The sequence below is a fragment of the Mesocricetus auratus genome, unplaced genomic scaffold (assembly GCF_017639785.1).
Source record: "Mesocricetus auratus isolate SY011 unplaced genomic scaffold, BCM_Maur_2.0 Super-Scaffold_100055, whole genome shotgun sequence".
NCBI lineage: Eukaryota > Metazoa > Chordata > Mammalia > Rodentia > Cricetidae > Mesocricetus > Mesocricetus auratus.
In genome coordinates, this window is record NW_024429232.1 from 3,450,505 (window position 1) to 3,469,498 (window position 18,994).

The 18,994-nt window shown below is 50.8% G+C and overlaps 1 protein-coding gene across 1 annotated transcript in view; it reads right to left on the reverse strand.

Moving 5' to 3' along the window:
* Zc3h3 (zinc finger CCCH-type containing 3) overlaps positions 1-18,994 on the reverse strand; it is an 81,439-nt gene that overhangs the window by 26,405 nt on the left and 36,040 nt on the right. The window contains exon 5 of the mRNA XM_005085970.4: positions 2,166-2,341. Within this exon, the coding sequence (XP_005086027.2) occupies positions 2,166-2,341 (176 nt within the window). The remainder of the gene's footprint in view (positions 1-2,165; positions 2,342-18,994) is intronic.

The following is an 18,994-nucleotide window of genomic DNA, read 5'->3' on the forward strand; positions in this document are numbered from 1 at the left end:
CTTGAGGGCCTGGGGGTAGGGGGTGGCCAAGAAAGGAGTTGGTGCCCCACCCCGCCTATGAAGGGGTTGTACTTTATTGTTGAAGTCAAAGGTTTGCTGACACTAGAGAAGGAAATTTATTTCTTTAATTATGACTAGTGTAAGTGGGCCAGTCAGCAGTAGTGCACTGTTGGGAGCAATCTACCTTCCTCGCTGTTGGGTGAGGTCATGGGGGGGGGGGGGGTCCAGGCAGCAGGTGATATCCAGCTCACTCATCATCTCCCCTGGCTCGGAAGAAAGGGTGTGGCCTTGGCAGCCTGTGTCTTTCAATATGCCCCACATCCCATCCCAAGGAGAGAAAAGGGCAAGTCCCAGAAGGGTCCTAGAGTAGCTGCCAAGGCGTAGGTAGGTAGGTCAGGGCCAGTGACAGTCCTGACTGGCAGCAGTTTGAAGCCTTGGCAAGAGCAAGGACAGGGGTAGAGGTGGTGGTAGAGAGGCACTGGGACTCCTACCCTGCTCTCATCACATGCTCCCTTAGACAGCTGGGTGAATGGACACAGGCTCTAGGTGGCTACTGTGGCACTGGGAAACAAGGCTGCAAGGGCTTATGGGAGCACAGATTCCCTCTCAGTTTGATCTATAGCAAAGAAAGGGGGCAAAAAGTCCAGCCCCAGAGTAGCGGCGATAGAATGTTCACCGAATGATGATGTGGAAGCTCTGTGTGTGGGAGACAGGCAGGCAGAGTCTACAGAACTTAGTACTTGGTCCCTGGATCACAGGAATAGACATACCTTCCCAGTGAGAGGTGACAGGAAAATAGCACAGCCCTCTTTGTACCTTAGAGCCCATCATCTCCCAGGGAAGGACACTTGACTATGAGAGGCCAAGATCAACACTGCTGCCTGCCTTGACAGAATTTACACCTCTCCCTCCCCCACATATGAGGGACGCAAGAAGCTCGGGTGGTTGGTATAGTCCCCTGCCCTTGGCCCACCCAGTCAGACACAGTGCAAATCAGGGCTCAGCACAAGATGACTAGTCCCAGTATCTGAGGACAGGACCGCCTGGCAGTCACTGGGTGATGGTGGTCACTTTAGGGAGACGAGAGGGCTTATTTCCCAGCCCAGGTTCAGTACTAATCCCAAGCCTGGGTGCTTAGGAGGCCTGGAATAGGAGACAGTTTTTAGAATTTGAGACAGAAAAGCCACAGGAACAGGAGACTACAGTGGGTACTGATGGGGAAGTGGAGACCCAAGGGCAGGTGAGCGTCAGGGCGGGAGCCCAGGCTACTCCCACAGCTCTCCAATGAGTTTACCAGGCTCTTCTACCCCAAAGCACTAAGTGTCAGGGACGAAGTTCTTTGGGCCTCTTGTCCAGAGCATAGCATCTGGACCTAAAGAGCGGCTCTGAAGCCCAACCTGGCAGGGACACAGAGGAGCTGGCTGTCCCAGATGGGATCATCCTTGTGTCTTCATGCCCTGGGATTGCCCTTGGCATTGCCTTCTCCCTGGTTGACTTCTTCTTTCAGCCTCTCTGCTGAGTGACTAGGGCTGCTGGGCACAGCTGAGCCTCTGAAATCCCACAGCAACCCATAATCTTGCCATGCTTTTTGATGGGCAAAGAAGAGGGTAAAATTGGACTGAAACCAAAATACTTTTCTAGTTAATTTGTACAATAAGCACATCCAAAGCATTTCCTTCTCCTCAGCCTGTCCCCAGGCTGCAGGGGCTTGCAGCAGTGGTGGTGCCTGCCTCCAGATACAGTTGGTGAGGCATCACCAATGGGATTAGGGGTGCTGTAGCCCCAGGTGTTCACTCACCCAGGCATGTTTACCATACTGGCCCATCCTTTGTCCAAAAGTAAAACAAAGGTGTTCTTGCACGGTCTCCCATAGAAAAGCTGGGCTGCTGAGCCAAGCAGGAGGCAAGCATCACTCAGACTCCCAGGGGACACTAGGGCTGCAGGGCCTCCCAACACTGCCCTCACTCTGGCTGCCCCTTCAGTTTCTCAAGAGACAGCTCCTAAAGTCCTGTGCCTATCCAGTTCTCTGGGGGCACCCACTGCTCAGACCCTGGCCTTGTCCCCTTACACGGCTATGCCCACAGCTGAGAGCCCAGACAAAGGAAGACACTCTGGCATTCAGTCAACACTCAGTGCTTATCCACCTCGCCAGCATCCCATCCCACCTGGGCGAAGGACCCTGCTGCCATCACTGGGCCGGCTGGAGGTCTTGGAGAGCTTGTTGGCAGACACCTTGTAGAGAACACCTCCTATGCAGCGGTAGCCTTTGTTGCGCCACTGAGGGGAACCAGGTGTGGCTTTCCCACCTCCAGTTGGACGCAGGCGGTTCAGTACCAGGGACCTACAGAGACAACAAACTGTTTATTAGATATGACCCAGAATAAGCTATAGATTTGATGGTCAGTGGTAAACCCAGCCCAAAGCACTTGCTGTATGGGATACATTATAGCTGGGTTTGCTAGGTGTCTATGGTCCAGCTGCCAGGAGACTTCTGTCCCCTTACCTTTCATAGAGATCCTCCCACAGCAGTAGCAAAGGACTTCTGACACGGAGTCCCAAGGCACAGTACTATACAAACTGGCTAGAAATTCACGAGCGCCCAACAGGCCACAGAGAGGACTGGCCTCTTCCAATACACACCTGTCCTTGCAGATTGTCTCCTAGCCTGGCCACTGGTGAGTGTCTCCATCCTAGGGATGGTCCCTGGAGCACACAAGAAGGCAGGTGTTTGGGCACCTGTATTTTGAAAAGCAGTGCAGGGCCCTGGCCCCTGGGCATCAGCATATGACACCCACTTGGGTTTCTGCCAAGGTTGGTACAGACTCTACCTCAGGACAAGAGAGGTCATGAGATCAACAGGGACTACTGCTCATCATACCCTCCTCTTCATCTACTGCTCAGAGAGCCTTGCACTGAGAATGTATGAGGGCAATCTTACAACCTCACCAGGCCCTCTGTGTGGGATAGTAATTGCTGTTCAAGAGGTAAAGGCAGCTGTAGGACTGGTGGCTTGGAGAACAGACCTGAGCAAGGAAGGTCTTGGGTCTCAGAGGCCACCCTACTGCTCCCCATCCTTTCAAACTTTCAGGTCTACCAGCTACCCCAGAACCCCTGGAGACTCAAGCACTATACAAGCTGAGGAAGGACCTTGATGTGACAGCCCTTGCCCAGTTGTGATTTGAGCAGATTGTGCTCAGGAAGGGCCTGGTGCCCCAGCAGCTAGGTTAAGCCCACCAGGGCTCAGCATGCAGCCAATCTTCAAGATACATTTTGGTGGTATGTAAATCAGACACCACTTATCACATGATCACAGCCTGCATGCACTGCCCTCTAGTGCCAAATGTGAGCAATGGGCACCAGTTATGTATCCAAAGAGTACACAGAGGCCTTCATAACAGAAGTCCCGCCCCCTCCAGGGGACAGCTAAAATGGAAGGTGAAGGCAACATATCCAGCCTGGTACAGGCTGTGACCCTTCTCTCCCAGATCCCACAGGGTACTCTCACTGGCTCCCATGGCCGTGTCCTAACCAAGTCTAGATCCTGAGGGAAGCAAGGTCTGAAGTCTCCTGGGATCCCAGAGCTGTAACAGACCCTTCTCCAGTCTACTAGGGCCAAGGAGGTATCCTTAGAGCTGAACTGTAGAATAACAGACAAAGGGTGTTTGCTAGCTTGCCTTGCCAAGACACCTGAAGCACTGCCCACCATGGCCTGCCCTGTCACTCGGGGAGCCACGCAGAAAGAAAAGCACTGGGGGAAGGGCAGCCGTGCACTTGGGCTCAGCTAGCATTCTAACATTCAGCACCACAGCCCCTTTGAGCCTTGGTCTCTCCTCTTGCAAGCTGGGATAACTCTTGCCAGCCAGTGGCCTCAGAGGGCTCATTAGTGAGATAATGTGAGCAAAGCGAGGCAGACATCAGGGACCAAAGCTGCGGTGTAAGTGCAAACACAGGGTAGGGAGGCCACAGAAGGCACTTAACCCAGTTTCTCTTAATTAAAATTCAAGCTCACAAACATCAATCTGGGAGGGAAGGAGTCCTGCCGAGAAGCCAGGCTGCAGTGATGGTCTGCCTGGCCCTCATTGCCCCACCGAGCACACCTTTCATCAGTCTTCTACTGGGTACTCTCTGGGTACGAGACGGGAATCCTAGGAAACTGACCTCCAGGATCTAGTCTATTCGACTTTGTACCCTTGGCTTTCACTGGGTATGAGGAAAGCCTAACCAAGAGAGATCTACTGTCAATCCTGTCAGTCCTAGAGGCTCAGTGGTATGTCCTGACCTCAGTGCCACGGCCACATCACAAAGGATGTTCGGTTTAATTGCAAATCCTCAGTTAAAATAAACTGGTACTAGAGCAGTAGCTGCTGGAGTTTGTCCAACATGAGACTGGTTCCTAACTACCCACAGGGAAGACATTCCTGCACCCACCAGTCTGGGCTCAGAATAGCACTCTGAGGAAAAGGGGGCTGGAGAGTACCATTCTGCAGCAGGGACCTCTTACCTAGCTTCTGGCCACCCTACAACTGAAGCTAGAAGCCAGCTCTGGTCCTTACCAGAAGAACTGATAAGCTCCTGACTGAGATCCATGCAGGTTCTCTTTTCATAATATTTCTCCCAAGCACTCCAAGATCTCTATCCATGTTATACAACATGAGCAAGTACACAGCCACCAGAAAGAAATATGACAGTAAGAAGACAAGAAAACAAGCACACTCATGCTCAACTACAATGTGGGGCCCAGGCCTTTGAGAGCATGCGTGATGCTCTTCCTCCAGAGGCATTGTAGGGGCTGTGTAATGCACAGTGAACTCTGGATGTGACTGCCATCCTCTTCTTCCTAGACGGAGTCACAGGTTAAAAGTGTGTTGCAGCCACAGACCTAGCCAGGCCCAATAAGAACTGCGGGGCTCCTTTACCTCTTCAAGCACTTGCCCAAGGAAGCCTGCAGCCCCTCCTTATATATGAGGGAGTCTCAAGTTGGGGACTGTCAAGGGCCTGCCTCCAGGAACCAGGAGTCAGGAGAAAGCATGGGGCTCAGGCTGGGCTCGGATGCCTCAGCCCAGACCTGGTTGTCACCGCCTTCACCCTCAGAAGAACAAGCCAGTTTTTTGTGATTGGTCATCTGTGGTTACAATTCTTCCCAAGACAGTCTTACTTATTCCACATGCTTATTTTGCCTTGCTTTTGAGACAAGGTTTCACTGTGTAGGCCAAGATGGTTTCAAACAAGAGACAGTCCTGCCTCAACCTCTTGAGTGCTGGGATTATACCGCCCCTGGCTTGAAATGTTTAAATTCTTATGATCAGGAAATACCCCTTCATCCCCTTCTTTCTTCCTTCAAAAACTACTCAATAGATGGTGACAGCAACTGTGGGCCATCTGTTCTACTTGGATAAGATGCAGGACAGCAGGCCCTCTGTTCTTATCCTAGACTGTGTGTGCAAATGCCTGTGGATCCAGGACCTGCAGAGAATGGGGACAGGTGCTACCTGCTGCTTTGCGCCTTGTGTGGAAAAGGTACATTTGGGTGTTGCTATGGATGAGAACTCTAGGAGATCTGGCTGGACCCCGGGGCTTAAGAGGTCAAGGCAAAGGCCTGTCCCTCACTCATTCACCCACAACCACTCCTGCCAGCTCCCTGGCTTTGGAAGCCGCAGCAGAGGGCGCCAGGTGGGGCCTTGTAGCTTTTTACTGCCATGGGTGTCACAGCACTCCAGTAAATTGTTACCCTAATGGAGAGGACAGCCTTTGGAAACGAACTGTACAGAAAAGAAGGGATAAAATTAATGAGATAATAGCAGGGCCAAGGACCCTGCAAGTGTCTGCCCTCACGGCACGGCTCTGTAATTCCTTTTCTGCAACGGGAGCTGCAGATCTAAAGGCTTCTCCCATCCGTCCGGCAGGCCCATGCCGCCAGGAAATTTCATTAACGCTGGAAAATAGGAAAGGTATTAAGCGTGGATAATGAAGGCCAGGGAGGGAACAGTGCCTTAAGATAGTCTTCTTTCTCGCCTTTGTAATGGGAGGCATGAACTTTCCCTTCAAATCCATTTCTAATCCATTTGAAATACTACAGCAAATTATCTTTCCTTCAGCCCGAAAGCGGCCAGCCAATTTACTCCGAATAGAAGTGACAATGCCCCAGGATTTATCACCATAACCTTGACTACACCAGGGTGAGGCTGGGCCTCCCCTCTTCCCCTTGGGGGGGGGGCCACAAAGGATGGGGAAGGGGAAGATAACATTTTAAATGAAAAGCAGTGATAATGGGGAGAAAGACACACACCTCAAAAGTAGTTCCTTTCTTCTGTCTTTTTTTTTTTTTTAAGAGAGAAAAAAAGAAGTGGTGTGTCTACTCTCTATGAGCACTGGAAACTTCTAAGCAGACAATGTCTGGGATAGCAGAGAGGCAGTGATGGGGCTGAGGGTAGTTGGATGGCTAAGCCTGGCCCTTCCCTGGCTTGTTAGGGTCTGGGCACAACAGAACGCTACAACACTTACGTCACCACCAGCAGCTCACAGCTCAATGGACAGACATCTCTTCCTAACAACTGCCCACCTGCCCCTCCGTGGGCAGTCTTCCAGGCAGCCTGGCCTCCGCAAACTAGATTCAAGGTGTCATTCTCTTGGCTCTGTAATGTCCTCATCCATGGGACCCTGACATGCAACACACCCCCTCTCTTAGAGACCAGTGTGACCAGTGTGACCAGTACAGACCCAGCACAGGTGGTAAGGGAGCAGGCACCCTGGAAAAGCAGGGACCCTGCTCTGGGCAGAGCACAGTAAGGTGGCATGCAGAGGCCCAGGCCACAGCAAGTAATTCTAAACTTGGAAGCACACATATTCTAAGTCCGATGCATCTTTGAGCCACAGAGGCTGAGATCAGAGCTGGATCTCTACAAGGACTGCTAAAGAGGGAGGAGAGTTATCCGGGCAGCTGGGGCATGGAGGTGGGACGTGAAGCCCATTTCCTCTCAGCTACCAGACAGCACAGACAGTCCACGGGCAAACTGAAGTGACGACAGTGAGAGCCCCACCCAGAACCCTCCTGTGCCTCCCAGCTCTGCTCTGGCTCTTGCTGCTATCTGTCACATGCCAGACTAGCCGGTTAAAAAGAAACAGGCAGCTGGGGAAATGCCTCCATCTGCAAAGCACCTGACATGCAAATATGAGGAGCAGAGCTTCATCTCCAGCAGGCATGTAAAAACCCAAGTGCAGAGGTGTGTACTTGTAATTCCAGTACTAGGGAGGCACAGAGGACAGATCCCAGGGGCTCACTGGCCAGCCAACTTAGATCACTTGGTGAGATCCAAACCAGTAAGAGGCCTTGACTCAAAAACAAGGTGGGCCGGGCGATGGCAGCACATGCCTTTAGTCTCAGCACTCAGGAGGCAGACAGAGGCAGGTAAAATTCTGTGAGTTCAAGGCCAGTGTGGTCTAAAAAGCAAGTTCCAGAACAGCCAGGAGTACACAGAAAAACCCATCTAGAAAAACAAAAACAAAAGCATGCGGCGGATGGCTCCTGAGGAACGACTCCTAAGAATGGTCTCTACCTTCCATGTGTATGTGCGTATGTGTACACGCTCACACCAACATACCTCTCCCCAGCGAGAAACAAACAAAAGCCCATGTCTGCCTCCCTCCTCTCATTTGTTTATATTGCTTTCTACTCTTACTGCCTGTCCCACCTCTGTCCCCCAGAACCTTCTGCCTCCCAGACCTCTCAGAAACAAAGGCCTTGCTACCTTTCCCTCCAATCCCAGGCCTCACCCATTTGTCCTCTGCTGATATCCTAGGGTCCAGTCTGGCTTCTACTGGTTCAGGTTAAGGATCCCTTCCATCTCCTCTTTCCTGTCCATTTGTTTGAAACTACACAACTGAAAGCCCCTCCAATTCTTCATCCCATGTATTTCACAAGAGGTCCATGGGGCTGGGCTCTTGAGTCCTTGCTGGTCACTGCCTCCATGTTCCACCTCTAGTCTAGAATTCCAGTTACCCTAGAAAGTATTGTGGCCCCCTGGTACCGGGTCTTTGCACATGATGTCCCTCTGCCTGAAGACATGATTGGATCTGGGTCCAAGCTCAGGCATTATGTCCTTGGGGAAGCCCCCTTCAATACCCAGTGAAGGTGAGACACTCCCAGCCTAGGAAAGGTGTGGATTCTACCTAGCCATTTGTCTGTTATTCAGGACTCGTAGAGGGCAAGGGCCATGCTCTGTGGAATGTGGGCAGCTCTAGAAATATGTACGAACGGACATATGCCAGATATGGGGAAAAAGGGTGTGGGTTCCCAAGGCCTCTCAGGAAGGGCAGGAACCAGGATGTATCTGAAAGCTCTGGTCAGTTTCAGGCACAAATAATGGGAGACAGACAAGGAGATCTGGCAAACAAGGTACCATTTGTACAACAAAGGCTGAGCCCCAAGGAAGCATGGGCTAGAGGGAAGAGGAGGCTCAGGTACACACACACGGGGGCAGAGCAGTGACCCCGACACTGCAGCCCAGAGAATGGCAGCATGTGGGGCCAGGCTGCCCACGCTGCTGGTGATGGAACAGGAGTTGGGCAGGCTGGCTGGGGAGCAGAGAAAACAACCAGGAAAGCATTTTTCAGGAAATGGAGCACGGTTTTTGAAGCTTGGAGCTGAGCAATTGAGATTGCGCAGTCAGCAGAAGAGGCAGCTTGCACGGTGAATCCCCAAGTAGGTCAGGCGGAGCTGCCGTGACAAGCACTAAACTGCTTAGCAGGGCTTTCCACCAGAAACTGACGGCCCCACCCCAGCCATTCAGCTCAGGAGAGTGAGCTAGTATGTGTGCCTGTGTGTGTGCAAGTACACGAGCACATGTGTGAGTACCAAGCAATACAAACACTCTTTCCCCCAGAGCTAGTCCTACCTAATGGTTTCAGTACCTGCACATCTTGGACAGGGCAGCACATGAAATGCTCTCAAAGAGAGAAGCCTCACTCAGCAGGCTTATCTCTATGACCTGGGCAACCCAGCATCTCTGGTTCCCAAGATGGAGACGGTCCTGGGGAGAAGACTACCAGGGCCACAAAAGACAAGCAGAGCAGTGGCATGAAGGTGGGGGTAATTAAGAAGACTTATTATTCCTGGGATACAGGTACCATGTATGAAGGAAAAGGGCAATCTTGCCCTGAAGGGCCACAGTGAGGGTTAGGATATACATGGAGAAGGCTGACCATATAAACTGTACCTAAGGAGAGAGGTCAGCCTGGGGCAGGTAAGGCCATTGGTAGGCAGGGGATGCAAATGGGTGGCTATTGGTGAAGGAGGTGAGAAAAAGTTGGCTAATTAGAGCCGGATGTTGACCCATGAACAGAACTCCAAGGAAGAACTCTGCTATGTCACCCAAAGACTTGTCAGGGTATCGCTCCTTGAGGGATCCTGCCCCCCTCCCTCCCTCCCTCTCTCTCACATTAATGAGCAACAGTGATTCAGGGGCACCCCTTGCCAGTCCAGCCCAGTGGTAGTGGGTAAAGCTAATTGCTCTGCCTCCATTACAAATGCCGCTGACCTATTATGAGGGGCTGGGCGATTTTATGTACTTTATGTGCTCACGTCTATTCAATTGGTATTTCGATCAATGGATACATTACAAGCTTTCCCTTTAAGAGCCTAATAAACAACAAGATGGAAAGTAAAATTCTCCATAAAATGACACTTTTAAAAATCCATTTCAGCTGAAGCTATTGGTGTTTTGTATGTTAGCTGCAAAAAACAGGTATTGCTAAGCCTTAATGGCCCTACTCAGAGTGCAGAGTTCAGCAACACGGGTAAAGAGGCTGGGGCCCAGTGGCCAACACAATTATCCTTGGTGGTAATGGCTGGTATATACCACAGGCAGTGCCCTCAGGTCCTCTGCAACTGGACACCAGTTTTCCTACACTGTCAGCCCAGACTCACTCAATACCAATGTGTCAGCTGCTGAGGGGAATGGCTAGGCCCTCAGGTATCCATGGGTCATACTATTTAAGTAAACTCACAACATCACTCTTCCACTAAGCCATGGTAAAACCCCTCCAAGACTGTACAGAGAATTCAGCTGGCTCCCTGTATGAGGGGAACCTCGCTAAGAAGTGGCCAATATACCAACACCAGGGAAAGACCACAAGATTCAACAACAAAAACTCATTAGAGTTAGATAGATGAACAGGTAAACGTATATGAGAATCAATATCCTTCCAAGATGCTAGCAAAGCCCAGGCGGACTAATACATATGGAAGAAAGAGTAGAGAGAACTCGGAAGAGCTTCACAGCAGATGTGTCTGCCTCACCTGTGCAGGATTTCATCCATCCCAAGGCTGAACTCCACAAACAAAGTTCTCTGTCACCTCAAGACATGTCCAACAAGGCTGAGAGCAGCTTTGTGGGCAGATGCCAAGGAGCCATTTGTCAGGAGCAAAATGGACAAGTCATGAGAGACAACGGCTGCACACAGCACCCTGTACAGCCGGAAGACTGCCTGCCCCACAGAAAGCATGGGTGTGTCAACAACAGAAACATGCTTCCTCCTGAGGCTGCGCGTCCCAGACCCAGGTGCCACTGACTGGTCTCAGGAGAGGCTTGCCTTCCTGGCTCCAGACAGTGCCTTCCCGCTGTTCTTACCTAGCTTTTCTCCAGGTGTGCAGCCGTGTCTCTTCCTTTTCTTATATGGATTAAAGCTGAACATGTATGACCCCCGTTAACTTTACGCATTCCCAGAGACCTCTTCTCCAAATAAGGTTACACAAGGGTCAGAGTTGTACCTTGTGGACTCCAATGGAACACAATCCAATCCACAGCAAGAGGCAAACAGAAAGAACTCTCTAGAGCCTGCTGCATGTTTCCATTACCAGGAGAACTTCAGGACAGAGCCTTGGAGATCAGACTGCTGTAGGTAACAGGGAAGGTAGTCTCAGGGAAGGCTGTTCTACAGAAACTGGTGCACGGAGTCTTAAGAGGGAGAGAAACTTCACAGCATAGAAAAACAGGCCCTACTGGCAAGACTGAAACTGGGTAAATGGCAAAGGTGACAGCTGAATACTCAAAGGGCCCTAGGAATCCATGAGAGATGGGCAAGCCAGAGGCAAATGAAGAGTAAGCAATGTCGAATTAAAGAACCAAACCAAAACCCAGCATTCCCATTTCTCGTGACAGTGGGCAACAAAGACAGGGAAGAGCAGCGTACAATCTCATCTGTAGGACACGCCCACCCCCAGCTCTCAAAACTAGACACAGCTCCACACCAGACCCAACAACAGCCCAGCCCATAGCACTTGCCAGAGCCAGGGCCACTGTCACCCTATGAGAGTACCCTGGGGAAGACCACAGGAACAATAATGAAGAATGGTGACCTTAAGGTCAGGCCTGAGGCAGAGCTCAGCTGCCCAACCAGCAATGGAATGGTACCTCCTTTAAGATTTCTTAGGTGCAAATATCTGAGGACAGCATGGGGTCTGGAATCAGTTGCTCCATCACTCCTAATGATGACATACAGGGGCTATTCTAGCACTCATGGCCCTGCTGGTCCACTCTGCCAGGATTACCCAGACCTGGGACAAACAACCAGGAGGGAAGAGCTAGGACAGTGTCCCTATAGCTGAGACTCGTGAGACCCATAGACTAGGACTGTCAGAGCTGTCCCTCCAGCTTCTGCTCAGGCTCCTGCTCAGGCTCTATGGTTAAGCCCTTGCCCGGCCCAGGCCCGACCTCCCTGACCCAAACAAGGAGGGGAGGAGGGACCATAATTTACACTCCCCACCTATGCTTTATGGCTTTCTTAATTCAGCTCCTGCTACTATTAATGTAGTTAATGCTGAGATTATATCTATTTTCTGGCGTCAGGCAGAGATTTATTCAAGCCATTTTTCCGGTGGAGGCTCCCACGCTGTTAAATCAAGCACCTTGCCAATTAAGTGCTGACTTGGGAAGTGGACGCAATCTTAACAGACATCCCACTGCAAATTATACAAGGGACTACAGCTCTAGGGAGGGGCAGGCAGACACAGGCACCTTGCTGACTTGAGGAAAGCCCCTCAAGAGCCTGGACCTGATGTAGGCAGTGGCTTGGCAGGAGCTGGGGTCCCAACATGCCCACCACCTGCAGACTAACCAGGGTACCTGGGCCTGCTCCTGGTACAAGGAGGTCTCTCAAACTTCAACTCCGATTTACACACTAGGTCAAGGGTCACCAGCAAAACACACATCAGGTCTCCATGAGCCTCAGGGGCCCAGGCAACATGTGAAGGAAGCACTGAGACTTCCACAGCCATAGCAAATGCCAGGCAGAGAAGGATGGGGTGGAAGACAGAAACCAAAGGACCGAGGAGAAGGCAGCTCCCACTGGAGGTCTGTTACCTAGGCTCGGGGTAGAGACAGACTGTCTCCCACACCCACATCTGAGAACAGAGCATTACAGGGGTAGATGTAGATGAGAGGCTGGGAGGCAGGTGAAAGAGATAGGACAAAGGAGGGCCTCACCCCGACCTGACAGCCCATGGCCCCTATGGAAGCATCTGTCCTCCTGAAACTACTGTAATGACAGAGATGCTTGCCCTGGCCACCTTTCTCCCCAGCATGACAGACACAGTGGGGTCCTAGGGTGAGCCTACCCGGATCCTAAGTGAGCACCTGGCAGGGAGCCCTTCAGATAGCAGCTATCATGGGAGGGAACCTATCCCTAAAAGTGCCATGTTTCTCAAGTTCTAAGGCAAGGAAGGCCATCACTACCCACCATCCCAACACCAGGCCCAACCCTGAGGTAAGATCAGCTAGAGGATTGATATATAGGAAGTTAGATAAGGTATTGATTATTTGAATGACATTTTACTACCACCTCTAAAACCAGGATAAAAGAGGTATTTAAAACAGCATTTAATGATGTAAGGCACCCAGGTAGCACTGAGTGACAAAGATACTTAGTTTCTCCACTTCCTTCTGTCATGCACATGCAGGACTGCTCATGAGCCCAGGCACCACCTGCAGTGGCACACGGGCTAGCACAAGTGCTCACTAAAGTGAAGGAAGAGCCTTCAGGGTTTCTTAGTGTCCCTTCTTACCAACCATCCTCGGACAGAAGGATGAGCCTTCCAGCTCTGTCATTAAACCCTTCACGGTGTGGTCTGTGGTTATGCTGTGGCAGAGTCTTACCGAGGCCCTCTGGTCCTGCCCCTTCAGGGTTCACCCAAAACATGTAGAGGGACACGCATCCACAAACCAGGACGAGGTAAGGTCATAGCTGTGTGATTGTGACATTCTTTATCATAGGCCTATCACACTAGACAGAACTGTCACACAGGCCAACAAGAGGATAAGGAGGTCAGTCACCTTTATACCCTCTAAATCAGATTCTGCCACATGGGGCTCAGGAACAGGACCAACATCCAGTGCCTTGGAAACTAGCCTTGATCTGGGGCCCACATGTTTCTTAATTGGTACAAAGAAGATACTATTATCCCCCAAACCCTAGCCTTGTGCCACCATCCTAAGGAGTCTGTCCATGTGCAATAGCTCTGTAGTAGACTAGTCCATTGGAAGGGAAAGCACTGAGCTGCAAAGGTTTCTCCAGAAGGCTTGAGTCCAGGGCAGTTGAGCTATCCCTCAGGCCTGCATTCAAGGAAGCAGTATCTGGGGCTACAGAATCCATTCATGACAATTACCCTCTGCTGGAAGGCCTCTCGCTCCTTGTGGCTCCTCGTGCCGGGTAGCAAACTCTGGAGAGCACCTATCTCTCACTCACACATGGAGCCTCAGGGTCAAGGACAGTCTCACACAAAGAGGCAAGAGTGAAGGCAGAGACAGCACATCACAGAGGGACAAGAGCCATGGAAGAAAGGACAGCACACGGAACTCGCAGGCTGTCACAGAGCACACCAGACTGAGACTGCCTCAGGAGACAGACATCACAAACGCCAGCAAGACACAGAACCCACGAGAGACACCCGTGCAGAGTCCTGACCCGGCAGAGCGGATGTGCAGGTACTGCTTTTGGATGGCTCGCTGTCCTATCAGAGGGAAAAAGAGACCATGGGTAATCCAGTGAGGCAGACAGATGACTGCTGCCTGCCCTGCCCTCCTTTGGCCCCACAGGGCACCACAGGGCTCACAATGGGGCCTGCATATTCAGAAGCCTCTTGGTGCTGGCCTGTACCCTTCCCTGTCTCCCCTCAGACAGTCTCATCACACTCTAGCCATCGCTTTAGTTTCATGCCAGGAGCCCTGAAAGCCTGGTAAAGCAGCAGTGACAGTGTTGGAAGAGGCTGTCAGAGGGGTGTGTGACTCTGGAAAGGGAATCCTGTAGACCACAGCCCTGTCCTGCTCTTCCAGAATTTGAGAGGCAGCTGAAGGACAACTCAGGCTCTACTCTTACGTGGGAACACAGGGGCACTGATGTCTCTGAGGGAACTCTCAGTCCACAACATTCTTGCTCTGGTCCTTGGGCCATTCTGGAGCTCACCCAGAAGCTATCAACTTAGATGTAGAGTGGCCAGGCAAAGGAACAAAGCTGTGTGCAGAAGCTCCAGCTGGCTTCCTGCTCTGAGGCCAGAATCTCAGAAGGATACCTGCTAGCAAAGCATGGCATGCATGCACTGCCTGTAAGAACAACAGTAACCAATTCAGCCAGCAGCACCAGCTGGGGGCCCTGGCACCCAAGAGCTTCCTCCTCAGGAGCTCAGTCTCAGTCTTGGATCTGTCCCACCAGTTAGCAAGGGCTGGGTTTAAAGATCTCTGAGAAGGGAGAGATGGCTCGTAGTTGAAACCTTGTTGCTCTTGTAGAGGACTGCAGTTCAATTTCCAGCACCTACAGGGTGGCTCACGATGGTCTATAACATCCAGTTCCAGAAGATCTGATGCCCCCTTCTGGTCTCTACAGCACCAAACATGCAACTGATAAACAGACATGTAGCAAAGCACCTTGCACGTAAATTAAATAAAGTAACAATAAATAAAAAGATCTCTGAGAAAGTATCCTCCCTTCCTGAGAGTCCCATACCCTCAGGTATATCGCAGCCTGTGTTGTTCAGAGGCTAGCTGCGGCCCTTACAAGATGGCTCTCCCGCCCATCCCTCCCTCAATGGCCTTGAGAGCATGGGCCTCAGTTTTAGTTGAAGCAGCAGGTGTCTGGCTCAGGGTGCCACTCAGCCTGGCAGCCCAGCACCACAGAGGACCCAAGCTCAAAGGTCTGCTTGCCTCAAACTCAAATAAGTAACCAAGGCATGCTTTGAAATGACTTCCAAATTAAGAGTTGCATCCACGCTGTCAAGCCCCTGCTAGCAACTTCTGTGGCACCTTCCGTGCAAAAACGTATCTCAGCCCATTTATTAGAATGATGAAGGCAAAGGGATCTAAAAATTGCACTCCTTCCTTAATGAGCAGCCGAAGGGATCGGTAAGCATAATTTCAGAAGCCAGTAATATTTTATATAATCGCCGAGTGGTTTAAATTGAAAACCCCCAACTGAATCAATATTTACTGCATTGAAACGAAATGAATAGTAATAAGTCACTAAGCTCCCTGTCCTGTTTCATAAAATAAAAAATTATAAAAATGAGCACAGGCGCAGGGAGGCCATCACATTAACTTTTACAGCACTTGGGGAGCTGTAACTGCCTGTTCTCATAAAATAAAATTCTAAAAAACCTGCCAGAAGAGGTCTCCTACAACACCACGTGGGCAAGTTTGGGGGGTGGGCAGAGCGGGAGGAATGAAGGCTCCAGGACTCATCCTCGAGAGCCCTGCCCTGGGCAGAGAGACCTCTTGAGCTCTCCTGCTGCAGCTGACACCACCTGCTGCTGCTTAGTTCCTTCTGCACGGGGACAGAGGGGCCACCTTGAACGCAGCTCCTGTTCCCCACAGGCAATACCCTGCTTTGGTTTCTTTACCCGCTCCTCAGACTTAAGACTATGTGAGTGTGAGGGAGCCACCTGGCAGTGGTGCAGACAGGCTCCAATCAGACTCACTCAGGCCTGCATCTCTGACCAGGCTAGGCAGGGACAGAGGGAGCTGGCGGGGAATGGGATCCAGTAAACGTTCCCTGAGACATAAGCATGGGACTAGGGCTTGGAGCACAGCGGTGTTAGCAGACGGCCTGCTTGAAAGGGGAGTGTGTGAGGTACACTTTATGTGAGTGGGCATGGAACAGGTGACAAACGGGGGCAGGTGGGACACACAGAGGAGGGCAAGCACCAGAGCACCAGAATGAGGTCCCTAACGTCATAACCTTCTAGTTTCCTGAGCCCCAACCAATCCATGAGGCTGAGTCATAAAGGAAACAGCAGGGGGAAGGGGAGACATAGTATTGTAAAAAACCTAAATGTACCCCACAGCTCAAGAGTGAAAAGACAATGGGCCTTGACCAAGCTGTGAATAAGTGCTCAACATCATGGTCACCAAGAGATACAGTGAGACTCTGCCACACACTGAGAGTAGAAATTAAAAAATAAAAACAAAACCTAGTAACATCAGGTATAAGGCGAACAGAAAGAATCCTCCCCTTTGCAAGGAAGACTAGGCAATTTCATGTAACCCTGAATGTGTGTCTTCTCCACATTCCAGTGATCCCCCACTAGAGGAAAAGGAAACTCAGGTGTGCACAGGTGCTTGGCAGCCTTCATTCTCACCTCTCAAACGAGAATCAGCTCAAACGTTCACCCACGGAAAATTCACATCCATATGGAATAAGCGAAAGAGATGCCACAGGATAAGTGTAAATGGGCCGGGCAGTGGTGGCGCACGCCTTTAATCCCACCTCGGGAGGCAGAGGCAGGCAGATCTCTGTGAGTTCGAGGCCAGCCTGATAAACAGAGTGAGTTCCAGGACAGCCTCCAAAGCTACAGAGAAACCCTGTCTCAAGAATCCAAGCCAAGAATACATTCCTGACCAATAGCAAATTTATACCTGATTCCAAAAAGACATCCATTCCACACAACACCTGGGACCTTTACCCTCCAAGTACCTAACGACAGAGATCAAGTTGGACCTCAGATGTCCCTCCTGCCTAGAGACTTGTGCAGGATCATAAAGACAGGTCCTCAAGAACGAGTTCTGCTGGCAGCCTTTATCATTATTACAGAAGCACCGATTAATATTCTAGGTATCAACTCCAGAGTAGCCCTCACTACTGTTCAAAAGGCACAAAGGCAATGCAGTAGAAATGGGCAACATGAAAACAATTGGTAGGCTTAGGTAAAGAATATATTAGAGCTCTATATTATTTTTGCACTTTTTCTCTAAATACAAAGTATATCAAAATAAAAAAGTTATTCAAAGAAATTAAAAGTAAGAAACTAGTTAGGAAAGGGAACACATGAGCTATGAACCAAAAGCAACTTCTCCCTTCCTTTGCTGGGCACTACTGACATAGAACAAGGAGGCAGCCTGTGAACCAGAGCCAAGGAACAGATTCAGAAAAACTCCAGTCCTAGATCAATGCCCAGCCCAGCTTTTGGACCTGCTGGCAGCCATTTATAGCCACCTCACCTATGGGCAGTGCACAGGTGTCAGCAAGGGCCCTGCACGGGACAGCAGCTGCATAACCCCATCCACAGATATTATACACACCACGTCACCCTACAGCAAGAGTTGCTGCCACTCCAGGGCCCCATATTTATCCTCTAAGGCCAGACTCCTCTGCTACTGACCCAGCTGAGCACCTGCATTGTTACTTCCCTGGCCTCCCACAAGGGTTTCCTAGGATCTACCAATCTAGACTGTGCCATTTCCCCTACCAAGAAGTCTCTGCTATACCTATGACCTTCCACTCACCAACAGGCATCACAGCTTCAGAGAAGTCCTGAGAACTATACCTAGGTCCGGCTGTTCCTCTCAGCCTAGGGACAATGGCATGCTCGTGCTGGCCTCTCCTGGGCTGTAGCTTCCAGGTAGACAGGGCCCTTCAATAATTACAGAGTGAGGGAGCCCACAAGTGATGATGAAACAAAAGAGCAAGAAAGAAGCCACCTGGGCTGTTAAGTCAGGCTGGCAGGCACTTCAGTCTCCGAGCAGGAAGGAAAGCCTCATTCACCTGTGGCCTGCCTACAAAAATCCATTTGAGGGGTCTTAAAAGAAAAGGTCAAACATCCACAAAGTCAAAAGTAAAATATGGGTGCCAATCAGGTGAACAATCCAAACCACATGATCACCATTCTATGCTACTCACCAAAGACCCCGTTCCCTCAGAAACCACATTACTGGACACTCCTCTCCTGTCATCCTGGCCTTGGTGAATCAGGAAACCTCTATACTTAGGGATGCTTACACCCGAGATCTCCTGACCTAGGGTAACAACGCTTGCATTCTGCCTGTGTCTGTGTGTCTGTGTGTGTGTGTGGTGTGTGTGTGTGTGTGTGTGGTGTGTGTGTGTGTGGTGTGTATGTGTGTGTGGTGTGTGTGTGTGTGTGGTGTGTGGTGTATGTGGTGCGTGGTGTATGTGGTGTGTGGTGTATGTGGTGTGTGGTGTATGTGGTGTGTGGTGTATGTGGTGTGTGTGTGTGTGTGGTGTGTGTGTGGTGTGTGTGTGTGTGTGGTGTGTGTGGTGTGTGTGGTGTGTGTGTGTGTGGTGTGTGTGTGTGTGGTGTGTGGTGTGTGTGTGTGTTTGTGGTATGTGTGTGTGTGGTGTGTGGTGTGTGTGGTGTGTGTGTGTGTGTGGTGTGTGTGGTGTGTGTGTGTGTGTGAGTGTGTGTGTGGTGTGTGGTGTGTGTGGTGTGTGTGTGTGTGGTGTGTGGTGTGTGTGGTGTGTGTGTGTGTGAGTGTGTGTGTGGTGTGTGTGTGTGGTGTGTGTGTGTGGTGTGTGTGGTGTGTGTGTGTGTGGTGTGTGTGGTGTGTGTGGTGTGTGTGTGTGGTGTGTGTGTGGTGTGTGTGTGGTGTGTGTGTGTGGTGTGTGTGTGTTTGTGGTATGTGTGTGTGTGTGTTTGTGGTGTGTGTGTGTGGTGTGTGTGTGGTGTGTGTGTGTGGTGTGTGTGTGTGTGGTGTGTGTGTGGTGTGTGTGTGTGGTGTGT